Source organism: Eptatretus burgeri, chromosome 1 (assembly GCF_056783735.1).
Source record: "Eptatretus burgeri isolate ZD-2024b chromosome 1, Ebu_testis_v1, whole genome shotgun sequence".
In the NCBI taxonomy this organism is placed as follows: domain Eukaryota; kingdom Metazoa; phylum Chordata; class Myxini; order Myxiniformes; family Myxinidae; genus Eptatretus; species Eptatretus burgeri.
Genome location: NC_140961.1, coordinates 83,536,524 through 83,549,854, shown reverse-complemented (window position 1 = coordinate 83,549,854; position 13,331 = coordinate 83,536,524). Strand labels below are relative to the sequence as shown.

Genomic DNA, 13,331 nt, shown 5'->3' with positions numbered 1-13,331 from the left:
TTTTGATAGTTAGGGTTTTTACAACACTCACGACTACGGCTACGACAACAACGCCATCTTCGCTCTCACAGAGACAACCCTCTGCTCCCGGCATTCTCAACGCGCTCGCTGGAATGCGGGTGTGTTTGGAATTCATTTGGGGATGGAATTCCATTCCCAAATATGGTCATGAACCGGTTCGCTTGGCTGTGTGCCCGAGGACGGGCCACGCCTGAGCGAACTGTGCCCGAGAGTGGGCCACGCCTGAGAGCGATAAAAGTAATGGAGCGAAAATAATCATGTGGATCTGCTCGAGTGAGAGAACGAATCCGTGCCCATTCAAAACGCATCTCTCGAGGCTGGGTGAAAGGCATCTCGTCGCTGGTATGCTCTGGTTCCCGGGTCATCTTGTCTTGTGGCTGGCTGCTCTTGGTCCGTTCGTGCTGACTGGTGCTCCGGGAAGGTGTGGATGTCGAGCTGCACGCTCGCGGCCAGTAGCTTGCTATCTCGTCCCTCAGCTCGACTTCCCTCCGAGCTGAAGGGATAATAAAGACCATTTTGGGTCCGTTTATTTGGGTGTGCGTCTGTGTGTGGGCCCGTCTTTAAATAGGAATTGTTTTGTTCAAGTGCTTGTGTGTAAATTTACATTCTCTATTAGTCATGATAACTCTGCCCTTACGTGCTTCTCTCGTTTTCCCCGATTACTGTGAATAAATTCCCCATTTGTTAAATGTATCAGCTTGTTTCTGTGCTTCTTCCATTGGCTTAGCAAGGCACGTGTTGGTGAATTACAAAGGCCGTTGCCTCTGTAAATGTACATTTGGACCGACAGGACTTCGGCAACCATCCGCTCGGGTTGCGCACAGGTCAGGCACGCTAACGGCTCGACTCGTACGAGTGCCGTCGAGGGTGTGAATACTCGGTAGCTTTGTCCGCGTGGGTAATTAGGTATATTGAAGTTTGGCAATTAATCCTACCCCACACGGTCAAATTATTGACGATTCACGGTCCGGTAAGGGACCCGTACCCTCGGAGTTTTTCGAAAGGTACGATCTAGATTCCGGGTGTTCGGTAGAGTTCACCCTACCGCCCCACCTAGCGGTCGTGATCGCAACAGATACCCAGCCCACAACAATATCTATCTCCAGATACTATCTTCTATTTGCACAAGACAACTAAATGCCCCCTTATGGGGTACTGTTGTCACATTTGGGTTGGAATACCAGCCTGTTATTAGACAGGCTCCAGAAGCATGTAGCAATTTGGTTGGAGTAGAGCTTAGCTCATCTCTCCAAGCACTTTCACATAATGTCTGGTACTACTGAGTGTTTTACAGATATTTTCACAGCAATTGCTCCACTGGTCTTTCCAACTTAGTATCTTCTGTCAGGGTCTTTGGTCGGGAGACTCGTATTGCCACTTCATACCGATACGTTTTGGCCATACCTAGGTGGAGAGCGGAGAGCGATGCAAGTAGGTTTTTTATTTTTATTTTTATTCCATGTGCTGCATCAATTTGGAATTCTTTGCTGGTCACATGCTTCTCCACATCTCATGATACATTTTCTTTCAGGAAAAATATAAATTTACACCTCCTTCAGCTTTTATTATTTTCTTTTATTTTGTAACCCGACAATTTAGCGGCTCTCAGCTTTGTTTAGGGCAAATTTCAATTTATTTAAAAATAAATAAATAAATAACAATAATAATAATAATAATAATAATAAAAAAAACCTCTTTTTCCAAAATGCCAAACAATAGTTTTCATAAGTCAAATAAAAGTCAATTCTCCGCCATTGAAATAACTACATGCTCCGAGATGTAGCACCCCCTGCTGGCATACTGCACGAATACCCACAATTAACATTCCGTTAAGTATGACTCCATCAGGAATCCAAAGGCAAGTGGACAGTTCAAGAGCAAATGAGCTATCTCACTGCACACAAAGTGTCAAAACCTGGGTGATGCAGCAACATATTTCAGAATAAGAATGGAGCTCTCAAGTCAAACACCATTGCCGAAGACTCACAGGTGAATGCAGTGAGCAGCAGTGAGCACCCAGTCAGCCCTGATGACTGTTCCTCCACAAAGGTGGTCACCAAGGAGCTGCAGGCTCACCTGCCAGGGCCACGAGTGTGGACGTGCCTCAGAGCCGCCAACCAAACGGCTGATCCCGGGTTTAGGAGGTACCGCTGCCATGCCACACGTGCCTAGTGTGAGACCAGAAGTAAAGATAATGCATCAAAAACATGAGAAAACATGTTAAAAAAAGAATCAGATAAAATTGGAGATTCAAAAATAAAAAAAAGTTGTGAATGACTACAAAACCAAGTCTTTACCCCAATTCAACATTTTACCTTCAGGGATGAGAAAAGGAATTGGAACTGTTGGAAAAGATCGAGGAATGGCACCAGGCAGTGATAAAGGATCTGAAGTGGAAAGGATAGTTGATGAAATCAAAACCAAAGAAAGCAAAAGTACTCCCAACCAAAAGTAAAATAAAACTAGAAAGCATCTCAAAATTAAAGCCCATCTAACATTCACTTTGTACTCAATATAAAATTGATGGAGAAAAAGAAAAGAAAAAAAAAGCTGAATCATTAACAAAAAAAAAAAAAAACTATCTACAATTCCAGCAGTGTGTGTGTGTGTGTGTGTGTGTGTGTGTGTGTGTGTGTGTGTGTGTGTGTGTGTGTGTGTGTGTGTGTGTGTGTGTGTGTGTGTGTGAGTGTGTGTGTGAGTGTGAGTGTGAGTGTGAGTGAGTGTGAGTGAGTGTGAGTGAGTGTGAGTGTGACCGCTGTTTCTCGACAACCACTGGTCCAATCTAATTGAAACTTGCCAGGTATATTGTGGGGACCCTGTAGATGTGCCTTTTCAAGGTTTGATATTAATCGGACAAGTGGTTTCCAAGTTATGTCCATTTATTTACCAAACCAATGACAGGACACGGTGCTACGACATCACTATTGACGTCAATTTTTTTTATGCACGTACAGCCGCGCACGGGCACGCGAGAGCGAAGGAACGGCCTGTGTGTTTGTTTCTGGCACGCGGTTAGAAAGTATTTTTATTTTTATTTTTATTTTTTTCCCCCACGTACGGCCACGTGCGCGGCCTTACATGAAAAAAAATCTTCACAATCACAATTCTTCTTCTTGATTGAAATGATTGATAATTCTTTTTTTTCTTTGCACGTATGGGCACGCACTAGTAACAATAATAATAATAATAAATATACCATCAGAGATGGGGAATCCCCCGCCATTGAATGAAAAAGGTCATACATATTCCAGATAATGAGGGAGGTGAATTGTAAACAAGACACCATTTGGTCATCATCTCGAAAAGGTTCCCCTGGGGTGAGGAACGTAGTAACCAAAAATAATTGAAATCAGATAAATGGTTTTCCATTTATTACAAAAAACATTTTTTCAAGATGGCCGCCCCAGTCTGCCATCTTTGATCCGGCCACGCCAAAAATCAATAGGGTTCTTCCTTTTCAGGTGGAACATGTGTGACCCAAATTTAAAATCGATATGGCAAACAGTTTACGAGTTGTCGCACTCACAGCTATAAATGTTGACGCCAGGACGGAAGGACGGACGGACAGCCGGACGACCTGGGTGACAACAATATCCCCCTTCTGCCACGCGGTGGGGGATACAAATACAAAAAATATCCTGGCATCTCAAGCAGTGGACAGGTTGATAAGGACCATTTCTACTCACTGTGACTTTGCCCTTTGATATTTTGATCCAGTTATTCATTAGTGTTCTCCACATTATCATACTCAAGGTTTCTTTCAGAATTGATGTGAAAAACTCAGATGGCAAAAAGGTTATGGCCTTGTCAGACAAACACCCAATTGTGAAAACCACATCTCCTGCTGCATGGGAAATGGGCCATGAAAAACATCCAAAGCTTGGTCACATCCTCACAACCTGCACGATCCTTAAACAGCAAAACCAGACGTCTTCAATCCTCCTTGCAAAAAAAAAAATAATCAGGTTGCTTTTTGCCTCAAACATTCACATTTAATTATGCTCATATTGAAGTACAATAGAGACAAAACCAACAATAACTATAACTACGTTGTCGATGGCACACCATCACACATTCACACATGCAATGCTTTGTCTCATTAACGCTAGGTGAAATTTTGATTTAAAAAGCTACAAGACAATTTTTTTTTTTAAATCGACCCCGTGACCCCAACCCCTCTGGCCTGGCCCCTAGGGGTCATATCAAAAATCCAAAAGTGTTGTGCACTTCCCCATACATATATCTACTATGTCCCAAAGTTTCAAGTTCCTATTTCAAACGGTGTAGGAGGAGTTACAGGGTAAGACAGACGGACGTACGGAGGCAATCACAATATTCCCGCTTTTCTTTGAAAGCACGGGAATAATAATAAACAACTTGATATCTGCAGTCAAAAAGCGATCACCAAGGGGCAATAATCTCCCATAATGGAACCGAGTATGGGCCAATCACTTCACAATCACAAACAGGTTGGTGGTTGCTGTCTCCCACAGCCTCCTTTCTGGTCTTGCACTCTCTGCTCTTTCCATGCTTTGTCCTCCTCACCCCCAGGTTTCTGCAAGGCTCACATGGTCTACCATCAACCTCGTTCTGATGAAACAACCTAAATCCAGGATCACTGCTCACCTCCACTCATTTTTTTTTTGTTCCCCCCCCCACCTGTGGAACAAACAAACATTCTCTTCAATCTCATTATTCCCTCCAGGCCTTCAAGACAGCTGTTCACAATATCATATCAACTCCAATTCAAAACAATGATACATTTACCCTCATTAACCCACCACAATCCCTCATCCTTCCAAATTTTAGTTTTCCCTCCTTGGCATTTCCTTTTGTATCCATCTCGTCTACCCCATGCATCATCTCGTGCCTTGCCCCCAATCCAACCCCCACCATTGCTTGTCCAAGTCTCCCTCCATCTTGGTTTTTAAATCTGTTGGAGATTCCCCATTCTCTCTCCTGTTCTATTTGTGTCCTGTTTTTGGCTGTTAAATCCTTACCACTCAATGTACTAGTTCTTCCACGAGCCTAAACGTGTACAACAAAAAACAGGAAAAAAAAAGCAAAAACAAAAACAAAAAAGGGGGGGGGGTAAGCCTCCCTGGCACTTTTTAGAGTGCCATATGACCCTGACCTTCAACATTTAGGGATAGAGCATAAAGAAAGAAAAAGTTTTTCCATATACAATCTATCCCTAAAACATCATGAAAAAAAAAAATCAGAGGAACATTTTTTCAAGTTGTAATCAAAATGGTGTTTTTTGTTCATTGGTTCACAATCCAATAAAAAGCAGGTCAAGGACACTAATCAACAAGAAAAAGAGCAATCAGATTGCAGACACTCATCAGGACTTGTGTGGTGTTTGTGTAATGGTGTGTTGACATTACAAGAACTGCCACTTTATAATTGCTGGCAGTGATGACCGGGTACCAAGACATCCCAATTTGATGCAACCCTGCTATGAATGGACACTTGACCCTGACCCATGATGTTTATTTTTTATTAAATCCAATTCAGAATGGGATTAAAATAAATTCAATTCAAATGGAAGACCAAATACTGCAGGTAAAGCACTACAATGGAGTGATCATAAAGAACCCAAACAAGAAAAAGCAAAGATGAAGACATCAGGAGGACCCTGGATAAGATTCAGGGTTCAGTTGCTTCTCCTTTACCCTAAAAATCAACCAGGCACAGTGAAGTGAGCTTTAGTTTAAAATATATATATATATATATATATATATATATATATATATATATATATATATATACATATACATATATATATATACATATACATATATATATATACATATATATATATATAAAAATAAACAACTTTTAAAAATTTCAATAATTCTGGCTGCCAGACATGGGTCCGATCAGGTTGAAATTTAAAACCTCTGTTCACCATCACAACTAGATTATAATTATGAAGTTTGTCGATCAATGAAGCGGTTCAAGATGATTTGTAAGATTTTCGTTCAATCCAATGTGGATACCAGACCATGTCACCAATCAAGTGTTTGTGGACACCCTGGTATCCCCAAAGCCTGGGAAACATTTGCATGAAGATTTTTGTCCGTTATGATCGGTAACAGACATCCCTCAATTGCTCGGTAAATTCTGACCTGGCCAACCATTTTGGAGAAGAATTTTTAAAGGTTTTAGGGTAAACCCAATATAGCTGCCAAACCATGTGACCGAAATAATCATAGGTGGGAACATTTTGTTCCTCATAGGCCATCTCAGCTGTAAAGTTTCACCATGATCTGTTCAGCTGTTTCAAAGAAGATTTTGGAAGTTATTTATTTATTTTATTGTTGTTGTCAAACCACATGACCAATGATTTCTTTTCTGTCAACAAATTTATCCCAACATGACCCTCAAAAATTTTTCTTACCGATTGGGTGTAGCGTTCTATGTATGCAATGACATCATAATGAAGGCACGTATGACTCAAAAATAGGGGCAATAACCCTGGGTACTCACCTGGTAGTGGCTGGATAAGAAAATCAGGGAACCACTGGTGGGCATAGATGACCCACAAAATATGGAATGGAGAAGTAAATACCTATGGATTTTACTATTTTATTCTGTAAACATACTTTTGGACATCATGGGTGATGAAGGTTGTGGCAAAGTTTCATTGGAATTGCATGTGTAGTTTGAGAAGAAAGCAAATACCAATTTTGGGGGACAACCCCCTGTAGACCCCCTTAGACCCCAATATTTTTAATGCCTAGAACAAACTTTGGGACATCACGGGTGTTGAAGGTTGTGGTCAAGTTACATCAAAAGTCAGGGTGCAGTCTCAGAGAAGTGGCAAGTGTTTGTGGAAGGACAGACAGACTGACTGACCGATTGAGACAGACTATGCACCATCCCATAAGCACTCCAGAATTACGTTCCAAGTGAGCTAAAAAAAAAAAAGTCAACCTTGCACACTTTTTAGTCCCATTATTAATGAAAATTTTTATTTAGAAACCCAGCAGGCTCTGTTCCAGTAGAAACAGCTCAGAAATTGGCAGAAAAAAATAAACAAAAAAAACAACAAATAGTGGTTTAATACTACTCAGGGCCTAATAAACTCTGGGATACAATTAAAAATTAGGGAGGGGGGTAGTAATTGTGGAAACAAATGCTCCAACAGGAGTAATGTTTAATCCTCCCCCTATCCTATATGGGGAGGCTTAACATATGTTCCATTAAAAGGAAATTAGATGCAGGAGAAGACAAATTAGCCCATCAAAGCCTGTGCCTGTATTGCCAACCTATGGTGATCCATGCTTTATCCTTTTTAAAATGCTGAGCATGAAGCAAGGAAGCAGCACGTACTATTTTTTAAAGTCTTTGGTACTGACTCGGCTGGGGATCAAGCCAGCGACCTCCCAGTCTCATAGCAGATGCTCCAACCATGATGTCACAGATTCTGGTGATGTACAAGATTATTTCCAAGTTTCAAAACTAGAGCAAGTAAATAATAACCAGGAATGACCAGAGAACAAAAGAGCAGCAAAATTTAGATTAAAAATAAATACTGCCGTGTCCAGGTCAGTTAACATCGATGCTGAACGGATGAAATGAACTGGCATTTTAGTCCCTCGGATGACATCCCAAATTACAGCGGACAATGCGCACATGGGTCATGAGAAGAGACGAGGAACTTGGCTCTTGTAAAACCAAGGGGTTTATTTCCTGTACTCACAAAACTCAGGGATGGTGGAATTGCGAGGAGAGAGCAGGTTGGGAGGAAGGGAATGCAAATAACAAACGATGATATACCATGAGAATAAAAACGAATGCAAAGAAATCGAAGGTGCCACACACACCAGACTCTGTCACTTATGGGAAGAAAACAAAAAACTGGGACTCTGCTCTGGTGGCAGTGAGGACAAGCAGGTGATGAGGCAATTAGGACAAAGACGAAAAACACATGGGCAGGTTGATGAATGGGGCAAGGGAGTTGGTGGGGAGATGAAGCAGCAGGCAGACGAAATGGCACAGGGTGAAGCCAACAGGCAGAGGTAAGCAAGCAGGATGACCAAATGGCACAGGGTGAAGCCAACAGGCAGAGGTAAGCAAGCAGGATGACCACCTCAGACTCAAATCCCCTCAATTCTGTTCTCCACAGAACTCCACAATCCTCTCATTCTCCTCGAACAAAACTGTTCTCCCCAGAACAACTGCCCCCTCAGCAACACTCTACCCCTCTGCGATGCATATCTGCGCCTCCCCCCCCCCCCATGGGAGGCATCAAACGCTCCTCCCCTTGGTCTTGTGCAGAGTCTCCTGGCACCAGCTGGTCAAGGTTGACCAAGATTATAAACAAAATTTCCTTACCATAATCCCAAACTCATCACCACCATGCACCACCCACTGTATGGTGCACAAACAAGACAATTCTTAAGCTGACATTTCCCTACTTATTACATCAAGATTGCTAACTACTCACCCATGGACCATGCTACTTTATACATTCCTTTCTGCTCGATGGTAACATCGCCCACCCACCCGTCCGCCTCCCTCCCCCCTCCCACAAATACAACAATGCATAAGTAATTAAAATGAAGAATCAAAAGACTGTTGGACCTGCTTGCTTTATCAAAGCCCAAGTTATCGATTGGAGGACATGCTGAAGTGAAACAATAAAACTCTTCACTCGAGCAGAATTGGTCACTTTACAACCAGCCAACATTTTGTAAAAGTAGTGTCACATTGGACTAAACAACAAAACATCACACTGATCAAAGAACAGTTCTTTACCTTTCTCAATGAAAGCCACTTGTGCCTTAAAACCACGGAATGCATTTTCCTTGTCAGAGACGAACACAAGTGCCATGATACCGCTCTGACTGATGACAGGCTCTGGCAACATTGAGCCACAGAGTTTTGCTGAAACAGAACACAATAAAACACAATGCAAGGGCCATGCACCTGGTTTATCTCAATTACAATGAACCTGATAATACATGTCAATTATTATAATCTCAGTGTACATTTACAAATGCATATAAATCGCACAATTTGGAATTTGTACTTAACTCAAAATTTCACAAAACATCACTCGACTCTCTTTTAAAGGCATGTAAATTTAGGTCTCACAAACAGGCGCTTTTAATTATATAAATGTGCAAACTACATCGGACAACATTTGAGGTTGTAATGGTACTTTTCCTGGAGGAAGTAGAAATGCAGTCAACCAGACCCAGCAAAAAAACTGCACGATCCCCACACAGTTATTTCCTTCAAAAAGCCCACCTATAAACAAAAAAAATAAAATAAAAAAATAAGCAAATCTGACTACAGGATTGCACAGGTACCCACAGTTACTCAAACACCATTACTGTTGGTTGAAGGACCATTCATAAATGCATTCACTGCAAGAGTTTTAGGCAAGAATCCTAAAGTCTTGCCAAAAGCATAAGCACAAACATTAAAATTAGTAAATTAACAAAAAAATATATAATTTCAAATCAATTTGTTAATGGAAATGCCTCTGCACACATTAGATATCAGCCCACTGTTACATAAAATAAATAAATCAAGGTCATTATAGAGTGTATGAGAGAGAGGGTAAGTAGAAGAGAAAACATCAGATGCTTCTAAACTCGTTATGATCTGAAAAATGATTTTCAAGAGGCACATGATGCTTGATATATTAAACCCAAGATCTAATGAGTTCATATTTGTACAGCAGTCCATACTTAGACACAGTTTGGTTGAAATTCCTTCTGTATTTCACAAGTTAGTGACAACGAAGACTTCCAATTCAAGATTCTATTACCAGAGACCTTTGACCCTTTTGAACACAAAATATTGTCAGTTCATTTTTTCATGACAGTACATACTTATTTCCCAAGCTTAGTCAAAAACCCCTTCAGTGGGTCACAAGTTTCATGGTGACCAAAATATGGATGCACAACCCCAACCCCCCCCCCCAAAAAAAAAAAATAATGGTAATTTAATAAAGCTTAAATTTGTCTAATCAAGAATGACAACTTCAATTGCAGTTGAGGTGTTCCCATCGGTCAACCCATCTTCCTTACACAAACTTCCACCTCTTCATAGTATTGGCAAACATTGCTCAGTAATGGAAAATGTGCATGCCTCACCAAGCAGGTGCCGCCGGTGAGCATCTGCATAGACAGAGAGAGAGTCATACGAGCAGTTGGGACTCATTTCCACTTCAAAGTCTTCAAAGCGCAGCTGCATAAGGATGAAGAATGAATAAATTCATGGCATTTTGAGTTTTATTTATACACACACACACACACACACACACACACACACACACACACACACACACACACACACACACACACACACACACACACACACACACACACACACACACACACACACACACACACACGACAGCCATTTAGCCACTTTCTTTATGCTTGTGGCTTATCTCTACACACTATCTGAGGTAGGCATGGTTAAACAGCGATCGGTTACCTTTTCACCAACAAAAACATTAAACAAAAATAAATTGAAATGGCTGGACATAATTTTAGAGGCCAAACAATTCTGCAGCAAGGGCAACAATAACCACCCAATATTTTAATGGTATAGTGCAGAAAGACTGACTTTAATACAAACACAAACAGTAAAGAGGTTTGAGAGAAGGCAAGGAAACAGTAAACTGCAAGAAGGTCATTAGGTGAGTATCAGGGTTAGCTACCCTTTCTTCTACCTTCAGAGCCAAACCAGGAGGTGACTGAATCAGCCAGCGGCAATTGGCATCATTTGGGTAGTGATGGGGATACATGGCGCTGTCTATATCACTCTCACGCTCTACTTCGGCCACACTGCCACAGCCAGAGGAAGCTGTGGATAAGCAGATAGGAGATCCATGCCATGTTAGAGTCTAACAATAAACATAGCTTAATAATAACAAAAGATTTGCAGAACAGAACACAGTACATGATGCAAACAGATAATTGTCAACTATCGAGTTAGCTAGCTTTGACACGTCCTGGCCAACTTCTGGTGAGCTTCATAATGAGATTTCTCTAAACATCCCTGTCCAGCACTGATTCCCAAAGCTCCGGCAGAGAAAGCCTGGTTACCTGTACAGGGCTAAAACTGCTCATTTTGATTTATAATTTATCACTCCAAATACAACCTAAAACCCAATTAGCTTTACCTATATCTGCCTGGTACCATGCTGTCTGCTAAAATGGGTCAACTATACATCACGACATTGATTTTCACTCTTAAACTAGGGACTTGTCAACTCTCAACAACCTCCTGTGACAACATATTGTGCTCATCACAAAAAGTTGCATCAATCATTAGCTCCACAATGAGTCCAGACCATTGTATTTATAAATAATAAAAACAAAAACCTTTGAAGCACCTTATCTAAACACAAAGCACAACAATCACTACATTACATTACTAAAAGTTAACAATCCTCAGAAGATGGAAAGCTTTTAAAAGTGCAAACATTGAAAACTTTCATCACAGTTTGATGGCACCCAATCAAGGAAAACTACACCAAGTTTGCAGTTCAATTTAGGTTGATACTGAAAGTGCAACAAAGATCGAAGGACTAAGTGGTCTGGGGTCATCCATGCAAAATAGTGAATGGCTTTCATATATGGGCCATCACATACAAGACATCTCGAAAGAGAACTGTCCGTTTTGGGTGAATGGAAACCATTTACCACCATCTGGGTTGAGGATCAAATAAAGGCACATCACTACAATCATTGTTGCTCGATTGGTCCACACTTAGGTTCTGTATTTTAATTTTGATACTTAAATATTTTCACAATTGGAAGAAATAAAATAAATAAATACATACACCAGATGCTTTCTATATATTTTTTGACATACCTGGCAGCGCTTCAGATGCCACAGCTGAGAAGTGGAGGGAAAAACCGAAGCCTTTAATATGCTGATCACTCACAAACTTCACAACGGCACGATGTGAGTGGACTATCTCTGGAGCTGGCAGAGAGGAACCACACAGCTTTCCTGCAAAGCAAAGACCTCAAATCACTTCAACCTTTTATGTTCATTTAAATGGATGGCAGATGCAATTTTGAAACAAAACTTTGACACATGAGGGATGATCTCAATCAGTAAGCCAAATTATTTTTGTGCAAACTCAATATAGTTTTATAGCATGCAATTAAATCGGTTCAATAAAGAGAAAACCACTGGGCATATGGAAAATTTCACTGCACAATATTTTTAGAAGGAGAGTGCCCATAAAATTTGGATATGGGAAGTACTGTATATGCTGCTTTACACCAATTGCAAGTGCAGGAAATAAAGTGCATATGATCAACATGTTAAAAGCAAGCTTCTTGTGAAATATCAATGGGAAGGTGCAAACCTGAAAGAAAAGTCAAACTGTTCAAGTTCATCAAAAGCATGTCGACCACACTTTCATTATAGTAGGGGTAAAAATTTTAAACAATTTACTCAACAAAGATTCATGCTCATAAAATAAGGAATCTTGAGCTATGCACTTATCAAATGCCCTACCCAGAGAAGTTTAGAGTATGTTGTATAATGTCCATCAATGAACTTTGCACCTCCTACGATATATTCAAACCTAAAACAAGATTTTGTGGACCACCTGTACTTCGTTCCAAAGTCAAAACATACATTCATATAATCAATTGTAAGTTTACCCAATTTAATTATTAAAATAAATCAATAAGTTGTTAAACTAATTTTACTGTCTTTTCTTTGAAGCACCAGGTAAAATACACAACTACTAAAGACATTCCTTAATGAACCTCAGTTTTGATCTCTTTCAATTCCCGCACAGGAATAAAAGGTTTCCTTTTATTTTTTTCTATTATGATATGTTCATCATGGGATTTTTGCTATTACAGGATAAATAAATGGGAAATCAACGAGGAAGAGTGCACAACTCAAACCAAAGGAGGAAATTGGGAGCAGATCCTGCAAGTGAAGGATGAAAAACTAAAGAGGAATTCCCACTTGAACAGAATCAACCATTGGGGATCTCAGCACAGATGGTAAGATGACATCACCACAAAGTACATCACACACTCCCATGATAAAACCACCCAACAAGCTCATCGATAAGGTGGACCCCCTCCTTTCCTTGAGAAGGTGAAATTGGATTTTTAATTATAGTGTCTTAATATTATGAATAATTTTACTCCTTAATTGCATGGGTCAAATAGTTTTTCACCTATTTAACATTGAAGTCAATGGTGAGATGGTGACATTTACTGAACCAATATTTTCCTTGACTCACGATCTTGTTTAACACATCTGAGCATCTTCCAAAAATGCTTGACCATCTGCAGCAGTTC

At 40.5% G+C, this 13,331-nt stretch overlaps 1 protein-coding gene across 2 annotated transcripts in view; it reads right to left on the bottom strand.

Moving 5' to 3' along the window:
- Positions 1–13,331, bottom strand: part of LOC147034867 (ovochymase-2-like) — a 72,909-nt gene that overhangs the window by 44,325 nt on the left and 15,253 nt on the right. For both annotated transcript variants that reach the window (XM_085890409.1, XM_085890411.1), the window contains exons 11-16: positions 11,869–12,009; positions 10,721–10,854; positions 10,137–10,230; positions 8,788–8,916; positions 2,337–2,408; positions 2,009–2,189 (exon numbers count right to left, since the gene is read on the bottom strand). In XM_085890409.1, the coding sequence (XP_085746535.1) occupies positions 2,009–2,189; positions 2,337–2,408; positions 8,788–8,916; positions 10,137–10,230; positions 10,721–10,854; positions 11,869–12,009 (751 nt within the window). The remainder of the gene's footprint in view (positions 1–2,008; positions 2,190–2,336; positions 2,409–8,787; positions 8,917–10,136; positions 10,231–10,720; positions 10,855–11,868; positions 12,010–13,331) is intronic.